This window comes from Propithecus coquereli, unplaced genomic scaffold (genome assembly GCF_000956105.1).
Source record: "Propithecus coquereli isolate 6110/MARCELLA unplaced genomic scaffold, Pcoq_1.0 Scaffold91, whole genome shotgun sequence".
Taxonomy (NCBI): domain Eukaryota; kingdom Metazoa; phylum Chordata; class Mammalia; order Primates; family Indriidae; genus Propithecus; species Propithecus coquereli.
In genome coordinates this window covers 5,032,466-5,048,383 of record NW_012155396.1, presented here as the reverse complement: position 1 = coordinate 5,048,383, position 15,918 = coordinate 5,032,466, and the positions used below count along the sequence as shown (strand labels likewise).

The following is a 15,918-nucleotide window of genomic DNA, read 5'->3' as shown; positions in this document are numbered from 1 at the left end:
GCGCCCGGCCGTCTTTTCTTACTTTATTGTAAGAATACAGTATATAATACATGTAACATACAAAATATGTGTTAATCAGCTATTTATGCTATTGATAAGGTTTCCAGGTAATAGTAGGCTACTAGTAGTTATATGTCTGGGAAGTCAACAGTTATACGTGGAGTTTTAACAGCTCAAGGGGTAAGTAGCCCTAATCCCTACGTTGTTCAAGGGTCAACTGTATTTCAAATTAATTTTGAAACCGCAAATTCACTGGATCTACAGTATTGGTTGATGATAAGTAGTTATTCAGTCATTTAAAATTTAAAGATTAAATAACTAGCTACTTATCAATTTGAGTGATGGGGGTGTGTATTTATAGTCATTCCTCAGTATCCATGGGGACTGGTTCGAGGGCCTCCATGGATACCAAAATCTGTGGATGTTCAAGTCACTTACATAAACTAGCATCATATTTGCATATAACCCATGCATATCCTCCCATATACTTTAAAACATCTCTAGATTACTTATACCTAACACAATGTAAATGCTATGTAACAAGTTGTTATATTGTATTTTTATTTGTATTTTATATTTTCTATTGTTATTTTTTATTGTTTTGGGTTTTTTCCTGAGTATTTTTGATCCATAGTTGGTCGAATCCAAAGATGTCGAACCCGTGGATATGGAGGGCTTCCTGTGCCTTTTTATCTATATGTGACAGTATTAGACATGAATAGTGAATTCTGGGTTTTGTTATGAATGGCCACATGGATGGTTTCTGGGAAATGTGTTTTGTTTTTGTTTGGGGGTGGGTAAGGGATTGATTGAGATAGGATGGAAAGGAACATGGCTTATTACTTACCAAATAATTGAATAGTGTTTAATACTTTAAAGAATCAAGTAAATTGGGGGACAGAATGAGTCTTTGCTTATTTTCTAACTCTGGATCTTTTCAAGAAAAGTATTGTAATCTGAACATAGGGCACCTACTGGTTACACAATAGGTCCCTGACTTTTGAAAGAATTAATTTGAAAGGTTTTCAAAAGAGATTAGAATTTAATGTTCAATTTACACTCAAATTTATTTTCTATAATAATTTGGAGACACAGTATGGTGTTTAACATTTTTACTTTTATTTCAGCACCGTATGAAGGCGGAGTATGGAAAGTTAGAGTGGATCTTCCTGATAAATACCCTTTCAAATCTCCATCTATAGGTATGTGACTATGTGGTTTCTCTCCTTAGAGAGTTTTGAAATCTAAGGGGGAAAAAATCCTACATTTTGTGGGAGACAATTAATTCCAGAAATGACTACTTAATTGAATTTTTCTCTTTTTTGGCTTTGGCTAATTAATCAGTGACTTTTGGGGGGACTTCCATAGTGCAAGAAACATTTAAACATACCCTTTGCATGATTATAATGACCATTACTTTATATTTTTCTCTCAGTGTCAGAGTAGACCAATTTTAAGGCCTGCTGTCCATTCAGGCTGTTAGCAGGAAAGTAATAAACATACCTTAAATCTCATTTTGAATGCCAGATTGTTGGAATGAATATTATGTAGTATCTATTCTAATTCTATCATTTAAAAATCTTCCCTAGATCCTGCTTTGTTTTTGTTCACTACAATTCTGGGTACCTCACAATGAAATGACCCTTTTCATTCTTACTACCCCCAATCTTTTTAACCCTCTAAACAGCAGAACTAAGAATAGAAGCCTCAGTGGGGTTGTATAAAGAGGTACTTTTTCTTCACTTTCATCTTCCTTTTGCGTTAACTGACTATGTAATTAACTGTCATTCCCATGAAGATGCTCAATGGCAATTTAGGTATTTTAGCATCAGATGCTGTGGCAGTATATCTGGTTGAAGGTTGACACCTTTAAATATTTTGAGATTGTAGAATGGTGGTAATTTAGTTAACTTAAGCCAACTTTTTTTTACTTTAATGTATACATGACTTTAAAATATTATAAAATATTGACCAATTTTAAGTAAAAACAATAAAATAAAATCAGAATATATTGAGCATTCTCTGACAGATCAAGCCTCATGTTCACAATTGCCAGTGTTCAAACATCTTACTACTGTGCACTGTCTTCAGAACTAATACCAGATGATCTGGAGTTTAGGCCAATCCTCACCACACCCCCACTCTCAACAAAAAGGATTTTTTAAAAGAGGTAGACCAAAACATTCTGAGCTTTATTCTTTGATTCTGGGCCCCCACATTTCTGTGTAGTACAGTAGTGCAGAAAAGTAAGGGTAGTTCTATGGCCATACCACCCTGAATGTGCCCGATCTCGTCTGATCTCAGAAGCTAAGCAGGGTCAGGCCTGGTTAGTACTTGGATGGGAGAAAAGTCAGGATAGTCACAGACTAAGTCCCCATCAAAAGAAGCAGCCTCTGCCAGGCATTGTGGCTCACACCTGTAATCCTAGCACTCAAGTAGGCTAAGGCGGGAGGATCGCTCAAAGTCAGGAGTTCGAGACCAGCCTGAGCAAGAGTGAGACCCCGTCTCTACTAAAAATAGAAAGAAATTAGCCAGTGAACTAAAAATACGTAGAAAAAAATTAGCCGGGCATGGTGGCGCATGCCCGTAGTCCCAGCTACTCAGGAGGCTGAGGCAGGAGGATCACTTGAGCCCAGGAGTTTGAGGTTGCTGTGAGCTAGGCTGATGCCATGGCACTCTAGCCAGGGCAACACAGTGAGACTCTGTGTCAAAAAAAAAAAAAACAAAACACTGCAGACAATAAAAGAATAAAAACAAAAAAAATACAAAGGAAAACAAAGACAAATTAAAAAAAAAAATACTACAGAGAAGCTGGGCATGGTGGTGAACACCTGTTGCCCTAGCTACTAGGAAGGCTGAGGCAGAAAGATCACTTGGGCCCCAGGAGTTTGAGATGCAGTGAGGTATGATTGCACCACTACACTCCAGCCTGGGATAGAGGGAGACCCCGTCTTCTTTTAAAACATAATGTGTGTGTATATATGTATATATATTGCTACAGAGCATAATATTAATAGTTCCTTCTTAGGCTGGGGAACTCTTAGTGTTCTTTTGAAGGATAAACTGGTCATTTTCTTGAGGTCCTTTCGGTGAGTTTTTTGAACCCAGTAATTAAGAAGATACTTTAAGGATAATTGAATCAGAAATTTCTTCCTTGTCACAAGATCCTCTAAGTTTTAGAGTTATGGGTGGTAATGTGGGAGGGGTTCTGTGAGGCGTCGAGTCTCTGGGATGGTCCCTGCACACGTCAGACTTGACACCTGTACAGCTGGGGCAGCAGCCCTTTCCCAGGCTCCATCCCACTGTAGGGGAATGTAGGTTTCGCTCATTCTGAGAGGGCTTTTCTGTTATGTGGTTCCCTGTCCCCAGTTCATTCATCCTTAACTTCACGGTGTTTCTTTCTAGTCAGCCATTTTAAACTTTTATGTAGTTGAATGGTATGATCTTAAAGCCTTTACAGAATGTCCAAACCATATAGATTCATTCAAATATAGTTCATAAATACCTGTTTACTTAAGGCTAAAAATTGGCATGCTACATCTAGTTTTGTTACCCCACATTCCTAGTCAGAAAGGAAACAATAGAGCTTGTAGAAACTAACAGTGAACCTATAGAAATACAGTTAGATATCTTGTAGAAATGTAGTTATTTCTCAACATATTTTTTAAACATTTTTCCTGGTGATATGGTTGTTTCATCATAACTTTCTGAGTAAAAATATCTAAACTTTATTTTTTTTATTTTTTAGTCCCATATAATCGATAAACTTAAGACATTGCTTATTTATTAACTAATGACACAAGCCTGTGCACTTTCTTAAATTAAGGATGTAATATGAGGTTGGTTGAGACAAATGACTAGGCTAATTTAACTTCATAGTTTTTCCTTTGCCTTTCTGTGTGTTTTCAGAACTTCGTAATGCCTACAAATGTGTATCTTCGGGAAGTAGATTTAGTTGAAATATTTGTACAAGATGTCCTTGTTTCTTCCAAAAGAAGATTGCATAAGAGAGTTTTAATCAGTTGTGTGGGGTGACCCATTTTCAGGTCATCAACAATGTGATTACTGTTGAGATGTGCTTTAAGCATTTTGGGAGGTAGTAGCTCTCTTAGAAAAGGCAAGGTTTCCTTTTTGAGTTGTATAGATCATTGTAAAATTATACAGAAGCACAAAGAGATAAGATAAACCCAACCTCAACATTCTTTTTAAACCTTGCCCCTATTGTATCTGGGTAGGTGTACTGTTCTTCCTTAGCCAGAATTTGAGCTCTTAAATATTAAACTGTATAATTTAGATTAAACATCTTTAATGCTTAGATCTTATAATCTTTAAATATATGTATATTTACTTTGTTCATTTTTTTGTGCATATGTGTATATATTTTAATTGTACAAATGATCCATACCTGTTGGAGGAATGTGAGAAAGTCCAGATGAGCAAAAATAGAGAAATTAAAATGTCTCATAATCTTACACCTTAACAGGTACAGGCATCATTATTTATATTCTGGTATATGTTCTTTAAAACATTTCTCTGTGCATATCTAAATATATATTAAATGTAATTTGACATGCTTATCTTTGGTACACTCTCCAAATATAGTTTTAGAGGGCTTTCAGTAGTTACATGACTGCATGAGATGTCCTTTTAAAAACAATTTACATCTACAAATGAGAGGGTATCTTTTTCAAAATAGTAACATAGTTACCTTGACCTCCTTGGAAAGAAAGGAATATAAATAGATGACTTGGGAGTTTATGAACTTACTCTTACAATGCCATCATTGTGTTTCAAACACTTTGAGCTCATCTTTGGGAATTCTACCTTCTCTTTAAATATCATAAATGATGGTAAATCTTGATGCTTTGAAATTGGAATATGAATTTTTGAAATGGCTAAAAGGCATTTAAACCCAGAGAATAAGATGAATGGAGAAACCGAATAATATCAGTTGAGGTATAAAACTGGCTCTCTAGGCACTTTGAAAGAGTAATTATAAAACTCCTTTAATCAACTGTAACATCATTGAAATATTTGCATAGTTTTCCAGAGAGACTGCTTTGAAATGAATCATATTTGAATCTTTAAGTTTTGATTTATTTAAAAATTCAGACTTGCTCTTATCTTTTTCATTCAGAAACATTTCCTAGAGTACTTAGCAGTACTGCTAGGTGTTATTGATGTAGTAGAACGTGATGGGTCAGGGGACTGGTTATTAAAAAAGAGAAGTCCTGGCCCTGGTTCTCCATGACCATGAGAGTGATACTCATCTGATCCGTTGTTGCTGCCTCTAGAAAATGAGCTATAGAATTAAATGAACTCTGCATGTTGGATATTGACCTGTGTATTAAAACTAAGGGTATACGCCACTCTGTTGGACATTAGGAAGGCCTATATAAGGTCTTTGCTGGCTAGAAAAGAAGATGAACATAAATAAAATACTACATATGCTTTAGTGGCACCGTTCCATTGTTTTTTTAGGAGAGGTGTGAATCAGTGCCTCAATTTAGAAGAGAGTGTAAGGAAGTAATAGGCTTCTAAAAGAAAGATTGTGTTTTGTATGTTGAAAATACAGTCTTTACAAAGCTTCAGAGATGTGAAGGTGCACATAAGGACTTTAGAAATACTCATTCCGAACCCCAAGTAATCACCAGTTTATGAAGATTTTTGTTTTATGCAAAGAAGTTGCTGCAGAGACCATCAGAGTCCACACTTCTCCATGTTTGCAGTTTTTAGCTCTTACGTGTGTGCTCAGCTATTAAGAAAAAGGTTTCACCAGTCAAAGAAAACAGACTTGCAGTTACCGTGGGGGTGAAATAAAGATGAGTGGTCTCATATAAAAAGAGGGTAATATAGAGCAATTTTTTATAAAAAATAAAACCCAATAAGCATAGGATACAATATGGATTTATGTCTTACCCGAAAGAATGCAGATTACAATGAGATAATATAGTATATGATTTATCAAATTGACAGATTATAACAGTGTTGGCAAAGATATTATGATATAGCCAATCTACCAGTATACACTGATTGGTAAAGATTTTATATCATTTGAATAACTTTACTGAAAAAATTTAAAATTCCCAAAGGAGATATTTAGAAATTTTCATTAAGATTAATGTATAAGAATCTGTAAATTTCAGTGTTATTTATAATACTTAAAAGTCAGAAGCAAACTAAATGACTCAGTAAATGATAAAGTGGTTAAGTAATAGTACATCTTAATAAACAAATAGCCATTACTCTTATTTTAACACCATCTTTGAAGGAACACACAGGAAAATGTGTAAGTTTATATAGTACAACTCTAACTTTTTTCCATGCAGATTTCATGTATGAATGCCAAAATATTGCCTGTATTTATTCATGCCATTCAGTTAAGGGGGATTAAAAACATATTTTTCTATAATTTCCAAATTGTCTACAATGTTTGCTTTTATTATAAAAGTTAATATTTTTAAAGATATTACAAATGCATGTCTTTTGAATGTTCAGTCTGCATAACTGTCTGAATCTGCACTTTTCCTGTTTTTCACTGTAGAAAGCCATGGCATTATCTTGGTCAGAATTCCCACTGGTAGCTTGCTAAGGACCTGTCTGACCCATGTGCTTCCCACCAGCCTCCTTTTTTCCTTTATACCTTTAATTATGTGTGTATGTAAGTGTACATACTGTTTTCCTTCCTTTGTCTTTCTGCTTATAGTTTAGTTTTCTCCATCTCAGATACTATCTTTACACACAACTGTTCTTCACTCCTTTTCTTTCTTCCCCTCTTTTCTCTCCTCTTGGGCCATCACCTCAAGCAGTTCTCACCTTTTCTTTGCTGACTCTTCCACTCCCCTCCACCCTGCCTTCATCTTTCTCTTTGTATGAACCAAAAAAGCCCCTGTTCAGAGCTAATAATAACAGAAATATTTTTGATAAGTCTAAGCCAAGGAAAAAGAAAATCATGTCTTCTAATAAGATAAAGATGTAAAATGTTAGATTCAGGGCTTCTAGCTTCTTGAAAGTACCATGAAGTCCCCTTCTGTATCTACAGTAGTCTCCCTCACATCATACTTACTTTACTTAAACACTAGCATTCACAATAAAATTAAGAAGTTGTCATTTTATCTTATATTTAAATTACTGGCTAATATATTAATAGAATTGTGTACTACTAATTTCAGATAGAACTATGGAGTATTTTAGAATCTTTGTAAATAACCTTAAAACCAACCTAGGAACCCTGTCACCATTTATACTTTTTTAAAAAGTAAAAAACGATGTTTTAAGATCCAGCTAGCAAGTCTAGAAACTAACTTTTGAAATGCTCCTGATCTGTATCTACATATTCTCAGCGAGGAGGAGCCTTTCCTAGGAGCAGGAAAAATCATAGGCAGTAACAGTAGTTAAAATACTGTAGAGCTACACCAGTAGCCTTTAAAGTTTGATCAAACTATCATCTAAACAGGATGGTTAGGGTTGTCCTGTTCCACTAGACTAGATAACATGTCGAAGTCCCTTTTAAATCTCCCAATGTGCCATAGGTTCTTAACTGAAAGATACTCTGATAATCAATGTACCATAATTTTTTAAACTTATGCCAATGACTAAGGGAAATGATTTAATCTTTTTCACTGTCAGAATAGTAGACTGTCCTGGCATTATAAATTTTTTATTTCACTATGACCAGAAATTACTTCACCCTATTTTTGGAGTGGAGTTTTATAATATAGTATAACTAGACTAACTATAGAACTTAGAATACTTGCCATTTTATTTTTTGTCTTTCTAGATGGAAACATTCTACAATTGCTCCCTCAGGAACTCTTGTGAGTAACTTAGGTGAGCAATATTTAGTCAGGGCTGGACCGGTTTTAGAGTAGAGAGGAGTGTGTCATTCGTGTGAGGTTTTGAGTGAGTCATTTAACAAAAGCCTACTTACACCACTGTGTTTTCACAAATAAAATGAAGTCTTGGACTTAGATTGCAAAATTCCATTAAGATCCCCCATATACTTCTCTACTTTCTTGACCTTGGGTTTGAATTTAGTTCCTGTCACAAGCAGTTACATAATTGCTACTCTGTGGCGATCTATATCTTTTGAGTTCCAGTAGGGAGAAGCAAGTTTCTTGGAGGAAAGTTTTGTAAAAAACATTGAGATAATGCTATGAGAATGTAAGCCATTGTTAAAAGCCCATTTTACTGGTGTTCTGAAAGTGACATTTTTTGGAATACATTTAAAAATAATTATTTTGGACAGCTGAGACTTCTGATATGTCCTACATCATTTCTTCTAATCCATTCCACAAATTTATTGGATTCCTACTGTGTGCCGGGCATTATTCTGGGTTCTAGGGATGCAGAAATGGACAAATTGCTCTTGTGATGCTTGCATTCTTTTGGGGGGAGACTATAAAGCAAAATTTAAAATGATAGCTTTATACAGAGAATTGATGTGAGGGAATAGCTATCTTGGATTGGATACTCAGGAAGGACCTCTGTGACAAAGTAAATTTAAGCTGAAACTTAAATTAAAAAATTAAAAAAGGGCTGGGCGCAGTGGCTGACGCCTGTAATCCTAGCTCTCTGGGAGGCCGAGGCGGGCGGATTGTTTGAGCTCAGGAGTTCGAGATCAGCCTGAGCAAGAGCGAGACCCCGTCTCTACTAAAATAGAAAAAATTAGCCGGGCATGGTGGCACATGCCTGTAGTCCCAGCTACTCGGGAGGCTGAGGCAGGAGGATCGCTTGAGCCCAGGAGTTTGAGGTTGCTGTGAGCGAGGATGACGCCATGGCACTCTAGCCTGGGCAACACAGTGAGACTCTGTCTCAAAAAAAAAAAAAAGAAAAATTAAAAAAGAAGCCAGCCCCAGTCCTCCAAGAACAGGGGTAAGAGCATTCCAGGCAGAAGTAGTTTCGAGTATGAAGGCCCTGGGCTGGTGAAGCTGGGTAAAAAGTGAGCGTGATGGGGCCAAGTGGCAGGCAGGTTGAGGGCGTGGGTAGGTCAGGTTAAAGGCTTGAATTTCATTTTCAATGTAACAGGAAGCTAGTTGAAGGGTTTTTAGCCGGGAGTGAAAGGTCTGATTTTGTTTTTTTAATGATCACTACTGCTGTGGGGAAAAGGGTGACAAGCGATGTGAAAGCTTCTATAAGAAAACGATGCTGGTGGTTTGAGCCAGGGTGCCAAGATCAAGAATCTGTAGTCTAGATGTACTATGCTCTGAAGAAATCTGGCTCCATTAAGGAAATCATATTAATACAAATGGAGGTGGTACCTAAAGGAAGATAAAGGGAAGGTTTTAGGGTTTTTTTGTTTGTTTTTTATTATTTAAATGGGAGTTTCTGAAGGATTTTTCAATGCTCATTGTAGGGAGTTGTCTGGAAAGAGGGAAAGCTCGGTGATGCTGTGGTTCCAGAGGAGGCTGCAGGAGTGTTGTGGGGAGGAAGGAGACGACTAGGGCAGAACACAGAGGCCTGGTGTTTGAGAAGGGCGTGAATGTTTGGGCAAACTGAGGCAGGAGAAAGGAGTGTGTATGCAGGGAGGATTTTAGAAATGGCCATGGAAACTAGGGGATCCTGCCAGTTTGCCCCCATCTTCTCAAAGAAAATGAGCAAGGGTGATGCGTAAAAGTGAGAACTAGAGGAGAGGGAGAGAGGGGTGGAGAAGCAAGGGGAAGGACAGGAAGTGGGCGATGACAGGAAAATGGTAAAATGTAGAAGTCATTGGAGAGTGAGGGAGCTGCTGGAGAAAGAGAGGAAGATTGTAGGTGATGTTGAGTCCACGGAACGTTGACAAGTTGGTGTGTATTTGTCTACTTACGTCCTCCCTGCCAGCTCAGTAGATGTAAACTCGTGAAGGCAGCCCCTACGTCTGTTTTACTAACACCCCCACACCCTAACCACTTAGGGCCTCTACCACAGAGTGATTGCACGAATGACTGAATGAATGCCTACCTAGTGGCACCCTCAAGTCCATGTATAGCAAATGTGAATGATTGGCTCTTTCCGGTTGTGGGTTTGCTAGGTGGGCATTTTAGAGGGGAGAGGGCAAGGGATTTGCAGAGGATTGCTAGAGAGTGATGGTGGTGATGGCTCTTAAATCTGAGGGTGAAGGTAAGAGGGCTGGCAGCTGGGAAGAAAATGGAAGGATCAGTGGATTTGAGTTCACAGGTGAAACAATGGTTCATGGGGTGGGAAGCTCTTTGGCAAGGGTAGGAGACTGGTAGGAGAGGGGACATCTGAATTTGTGATTGTGGAGGTGAAGCCGTTTGCAGGGATGGCACAGTTCAAGGTATGTCCTGGGGAGAGTGGAATGGAATAGAGAAAAGGTCACTAGGAGAAGCTGAAGGTACTGAGAGGCCAGGATATCAGGAGTGTGGTCTGTATGGGGAGTGTCAGCAAAAATGGCAGGAGTCGGGGTGGAGAGAAACTTGACGGCCAGGCGCTAAAGTTCTCAGTGAGGGAAGAAGCCAGTGGTCACATTGGCCCTATTAATATGAAAACCTGCTGTGAGCAGCCTGTAGTGTCTAAATTCATTCAATGTCATCTTGCTCTTAGCCAGAGTAAAAACAGCACACTAGCTTTCCCACTCCCTCCCCCAGGCTGCCACCTCTAAGGGTAAACTTGCCTTTGCATATGCTTGTTACTATCAGAGGACTTGTCCGTTTCTTTCTTGAAGTTAATTTGTGCCAGTTTTAATTCTACCTTTGACAACTCATCATTATATAATCTTTCCATTTGCTACGTAAAAATTCCAGCAAACTTGCTGCCTAGGTTAGTTAGTTCCTACTTTATAGTAGTGACCTTTAGCTTTTGAGCTGGTTATTCTGACATCTTCTTGGCATTAAATCTATTTCTTTCCCTTCAGGATTTGGTATCATAATGAAAACATGTGTTCTTGGCTTCCTTTTTCTTTAAGCTGAAATTCTTTTAAAAACAATAAGAGTAATGTTGCAGTTCTCTTTGAAAAACTTGTTCACACAGTTTGAGATTTGCTTATATTCCTTGTGATGGTGAAACCAGTATTATTAGAAGGAAGTTTAGAGATTGTGTCATCCAGTTGCCTGATTTTCGGTGTGGAAAAAATGAGGCTGAGATATTTCATTACTAACCAGCTGCAGAGTCTGTCTTCTGGCTTCCAGTTCAGTGTTTTTATTTTTTTTAAACCATACCAAATGCAGTCAGAATGGTCTTTTTAATAATAAATATTATAGTAATTGTATTTTCCATTTCCAGTATGATGGGGTTATAGGAAACATAGCATCTCTAAATCAAAATATCCTCTGATGTTCTTGACAATTCCTAAAGGATTAAGAGGGATGTATAGGGCAGACATTTTCAGTTTTAAGATGAGGAAAGTGAATTGAAATTACTTGCCTAAGCTTGTTAAGTTGACACTGACATTATTGAGTGCTCACTGTGTGCCAGTTACTGCTCAAATACTTTACATATATTAATTCATTTAATCTTTGTGACAGTCCACTGATGTGGAGATACCATTATTTAATCCAGTTTTAGGAATAAGGGAACAGAAAGGCAAAGAGATTAAATAACTTGCCCCAAAGGCCGACACAGCAGTACTTAGGCATTCTGACTGGAGCCTGATTTTTTTTTGTATTTTTTTATTATTGATATATCATAGTTGTACATATTTTTGGGATACATGTAATATTTTGATGCAAGTATACAATGTGCAGTGATCAAATCAGGGTAATTGGGATATCCATCACCCTAAATGTTTATCTTTTCTATTAGAGCCTGATCTTTTAACCACAACTCTAAGAGTGGTAGGGACTTGAAATTGGGTCTTACGGTTTCAATTAATATACTACACTGGCTCTGACTGTGAAAATAAATACTGCCTGTTTGCAGCAGTGTGATTATATGAAGGACCAGGCGATTGAAAGATCAACTGTGGAAACAGGAAAGAAGTTACAGTCTTCCAAAAATGAAACTATAGGAAAGTAGGCTGAAGGTTTTGGTAATCCACTAGGTTGGTAGAAGGGTTATGCTGCTGAAGGATAATACTTCACTTTTTCTTAGTTATAAATGAACTTTTTTTTTTTTTTTTTAATTTCAGCATATTATGGGGGTATAGATGTTTAGGTTACGTGTGTTGCCCTTGGTTCCCCCCCGCCCAAGTCCGTGTTTCAAATATGTCCATCCTTCATAAATGAACTTTTCTTATCCATCCAGCCCGTTCCTCAGACTCCATATTATCAGAGAAAGGAAGAAACAGAAAAGAGGACCCTTTTGTTGAGTTTAGATCTCCTGAACACACACCACAAGGTCAGTTCAGAAGTTCCCATGACACAGGGCATTGAGAGTGAGTCCCTTGCTTGGTTCCTCACCCAAGAAGAGACCGACCCAGGTCCATCTCGCCTGAGTAGGAAAGGCTCAGCTCTCTGAAGAGACTTCTGCCCGGGTACAGGCTGCCACGGGCTGGGCCTGGCTGTCTGAGGTAAGATGAAAATCTGTCAGATTGTGCACTAATGCACACAGCTGGTATACAGCTGTCACTAGTGAAGCTGGCAGCATCCCCACCCTTACTCAGCTGAAACACTCCAGCTCTGGTCACCTCCTGCATGCTAGGAATGAAGATCCACGTTATTGCCCTTTTAAAAAATGTATAGTTTGAGATACTGCAAGGGAAGTTAAGGTTCAGTCTTTAATAAGTATATTTTAAACAATTATACCTACTCAAAAAAATAGAATTAATCAGCTTGGTTGTGAATAGCCTACTTTATGTGGGCATTTGTTCTGAAGATAGAATATCAAAATGACTTCCTGTAGTCACTTACTGTTTTCTCACAGGAGTTTGTAAGTTTATACTTAAATTGCATCAGCTACAGCTGTCTAAACCATTTCATTCAGTCCAGGCGTCTTATATCTCTGGGCTATAGCTACTGTTCTTGCCTTTGGGTCTTTTCACGTATTTACCTTAAGGTGGCTTTACCTTGTTTCATGAGTCATTCATTTGTCTAACCTCTCATTTTGTCACAATAATTCCAAGTGAAATTTCTGGATAGATGATTGGCCCAGGGTATTTCATCTACCCACAAATTTGGTCATTAATATCCTCTCAAAGGAAACAAAGATGAAAAAAAACGATGAATTTTTGCCTCATTTATTTACATATTGACCCCAGTATCAGAAGTTACTCACAGTGTGTGGAACTTTGTACAGACCCCTTCCTGGGATTAAACACAGAAAGAGGCTGAAATAAAAACCAGTTTTCAGCATGACTTGGCATGGTGTTATTTATGTTCTCTGCTTATTAGCCTATGGATCAAGAGATTTGTTTATTCCAGAGCACTTGAGTATTAGAGGGGAACAAGCAAAAGCAAGGCATTTTTTTAATTGTAACCTGTGATTTTTATTTTGTATATAGTTTTGTATCACCTAAGCATGATTTGGACTCCTTCAGAATTATATATCACCTAATTCCCTTCTGCTAAAAGGTACGGGACAGAGGCCATGAGCTTTTCAGCTGGACGTTTATTTCTATTGTCTGTCTCCCTTGCCTCTTTTTTTTTTTAACAAGTGCTAGAGCTTTGCCAGAGAACAATTGTCCAAAAGATTAAACAAAGGAGTTCTGAGTTTTATCTGGTCAGATCACTGAAGTGTATCATTAGAAGTGTTTGGTAGTGAATAAAATCTTAAATCATGTAGATTAAAAACGACCTGCTGCTTCCACTTATGTTTCCATAAAAGCAGTTTTCAAAATATGTTCTCTTAAAATATCTTCAAAATAGTTCCTGGTCGAATGGAAACAAGTGTTGGGAAAATTCTTTTGTTGGAGACATATTCATTAATGTGATGATAGCCTTGCCAAAAGGAAGGAGAATGTGCCAGGGCCAACACACTCAGTCCTGAGAACGTTCCTTTTCTGAATTCCTGACCTGTTCTTTCTCCGTCTCCTCCCCTCCCCGTCCAAAGTCCCATTGTTGGTATCGTTATCCAGAATGTAGATGGCTTTGCCAGAAACACTGCCCGTAGCTTGTCCAAGAACAAATGTAAAGAAGATATGCTCCTTTCTGTTTATTTGCTTTGGATATTTTTCTAACCACTAAAAAAACCTGGTACAGGAAGAGATCATTTTAGTCTAGAAAGTGTTTCTTGGTAGAGTTGGTCTGGCTGTGCTTATTTCTCAAAGGCAAGGTTATCAACTCTGTTTCTACATACTTTGAAATAGAGGATTTTGTGGCTCTTCATAGTATTTTAGCATGTTGGTGGTTTTGTATTGTATTCTCCAGAATACTTCTGTACCTAAAAATGCTACCTTACAGAATTAATTTCCTTTAAGGATGTAACTATTGGATATTTTCCCTTAAGTTCTCTGTTCTCAGAGCTCTGGCCATTGTTACTAAATTCTAGATTTTTAAAGCTGATAGGGCATTTAGAAATAAGAGTAGAGATTTTGGAGATCATGTGGTTCAACTATTTCTCTCTGTAGGTAAAGAAACAGACTCACAGAAGTGAAGTGGCTTGTGCAAGGCCTGCAGTTGATAATAGTGTTGGAGCTGGAATCCTTGTCCCTGTTTAATACTTTGCTCTTTGTGGTCTGATTCTGCCCTCTGTCCCAGAATTCACATGGTGTTTTATTCTGAGCAGGAGCACTGGGGTCTGGGTTCCAACCCATTTATTACTAAAACATGTGTTTACTAAGTCCTTTTTGGACCTCTCTGTTATGTACTCCTGGACTCAACCAAGCCAAATCTAGATTTAATTGAAAACAGTATAGAAACTATATTAATTCCAAATGTACTCTCCAGTCCATGTACAATGAGGGAAGCACCTTAATCTTTCATAGACAGTTTTGATAGAGATGTAAAGCTCTCTATAGCTATTTTCTTTCTTTCTTTTTTTTTTTCTTTTTCTTTAGACAGAGTCTCACTCTTTCACCTGGGCTGGAGTGCAGTGGTGTCATCATAGCTCGCTGCAACCTCAAACTCCTAGGCTTAAGCCATCCTCCTACCTTTGCCTCCTGAGTAGTAGCTGGGACTTACAGGTGCATGTCACCACGCCCGGCTAATTTTTAAACTTTTTGTAGAGACAGGGTCTCACTGTGTTGTCCAGGCTGGTCTTGAACTCCTGGGCTCAGATGATCCTCCCACCTCAGCCTCCCAAAGTGCGAGGAGTACAGACGTGAGCCACCGCACCCTGCCATCACATAGCTGTTTTCTTGACTCAACCCTTTAAAGTGCCCTGTCACATCAAAGTTGAAGCTCAATGCCGCTGTCGGAATCCCATTCCATTTTGTTTGGGATCTGCCATTCCCATCTTCTTTCTTTCCTCAGCACTGAGGTGGCTATGAGGAGCTAAGGCTGTTCCTCAACTAGCCTTTTTTAGGAGACAAGCCATTTGGTAAAAAAAAAAAAAAAAAAAACGAAAACAAGGATGTGAATATATCCTAGTTTGGGCATTTGTCTCAGCGGTTTCCCATCTCCCTCAGAATGAAAGCCAGCATCCCTAAAAGGGCCCAAAATGCTGATCACCTTGACCCCACTCACTTCTGCCCCTCCCTCACTTCCCCTCAGTTTCACTAATGTCTTTGCTGTTCTTCAAACACATCAAGCAAACCCCTGATGCACCTCACACTTGGCTGTTCATGCTATAATACATAGACACTTGTTCCCTAGGTATCCAATGGCACCTCCTTCAAAGTAAGTCACCTTCTCAGGAAGAGCCCCCTGACCTCTCTTAAAATTGCAACCTTCTCCTTAGCCTCCCTATTTCTGTCCCCCTCCTTTGCTGTGTTTTTCTCCATAAATACTCACCACCTTCTAATGTAGCGCTTACTTTGTTTTCTAAAGAGCTTTCCAGGTGATTCTCCTCTGTAGCTAGCATTGTGAACGTTTGCCGTAGATGTTGCTTCACTGGGTGTTAGTTTTGCGAGTTCTAGTGGAGGCAGAATTTTAAATATCAAGAATA

At 38.2% G+C, this 15,918-nt stretch overlaps 1 protein-coding gene across 2 annotated transcripts in view; it reads left to right on the top strand.

Moving 5' to 3' along the window:
- Positions 1 to 15,918, top strand: part of UBE2H (ubiquitin-conjugating enzyme E2H) — a 99,639-nt gene that overhangs the window by 55,014 nt on the left and 28,707 nt on the right. The window contains exon 3 of one of the 2 annotated variants that reach the window (XM_012664790.1): positions 1,128 to 1,202. The exons of the other annotated variant lie outside the window; for it this stretch is intronic. Within the exon in view, the coding sequence (XP_012520244.1) occupies positions 1,128 to 1,202 (75 nt within the window). The remainder of the gene's footprint in view (positions 1 to 1,127; positions 1,203 to 15,918) is intronic. 2 annotated transcript variants of the gene reach the window in all.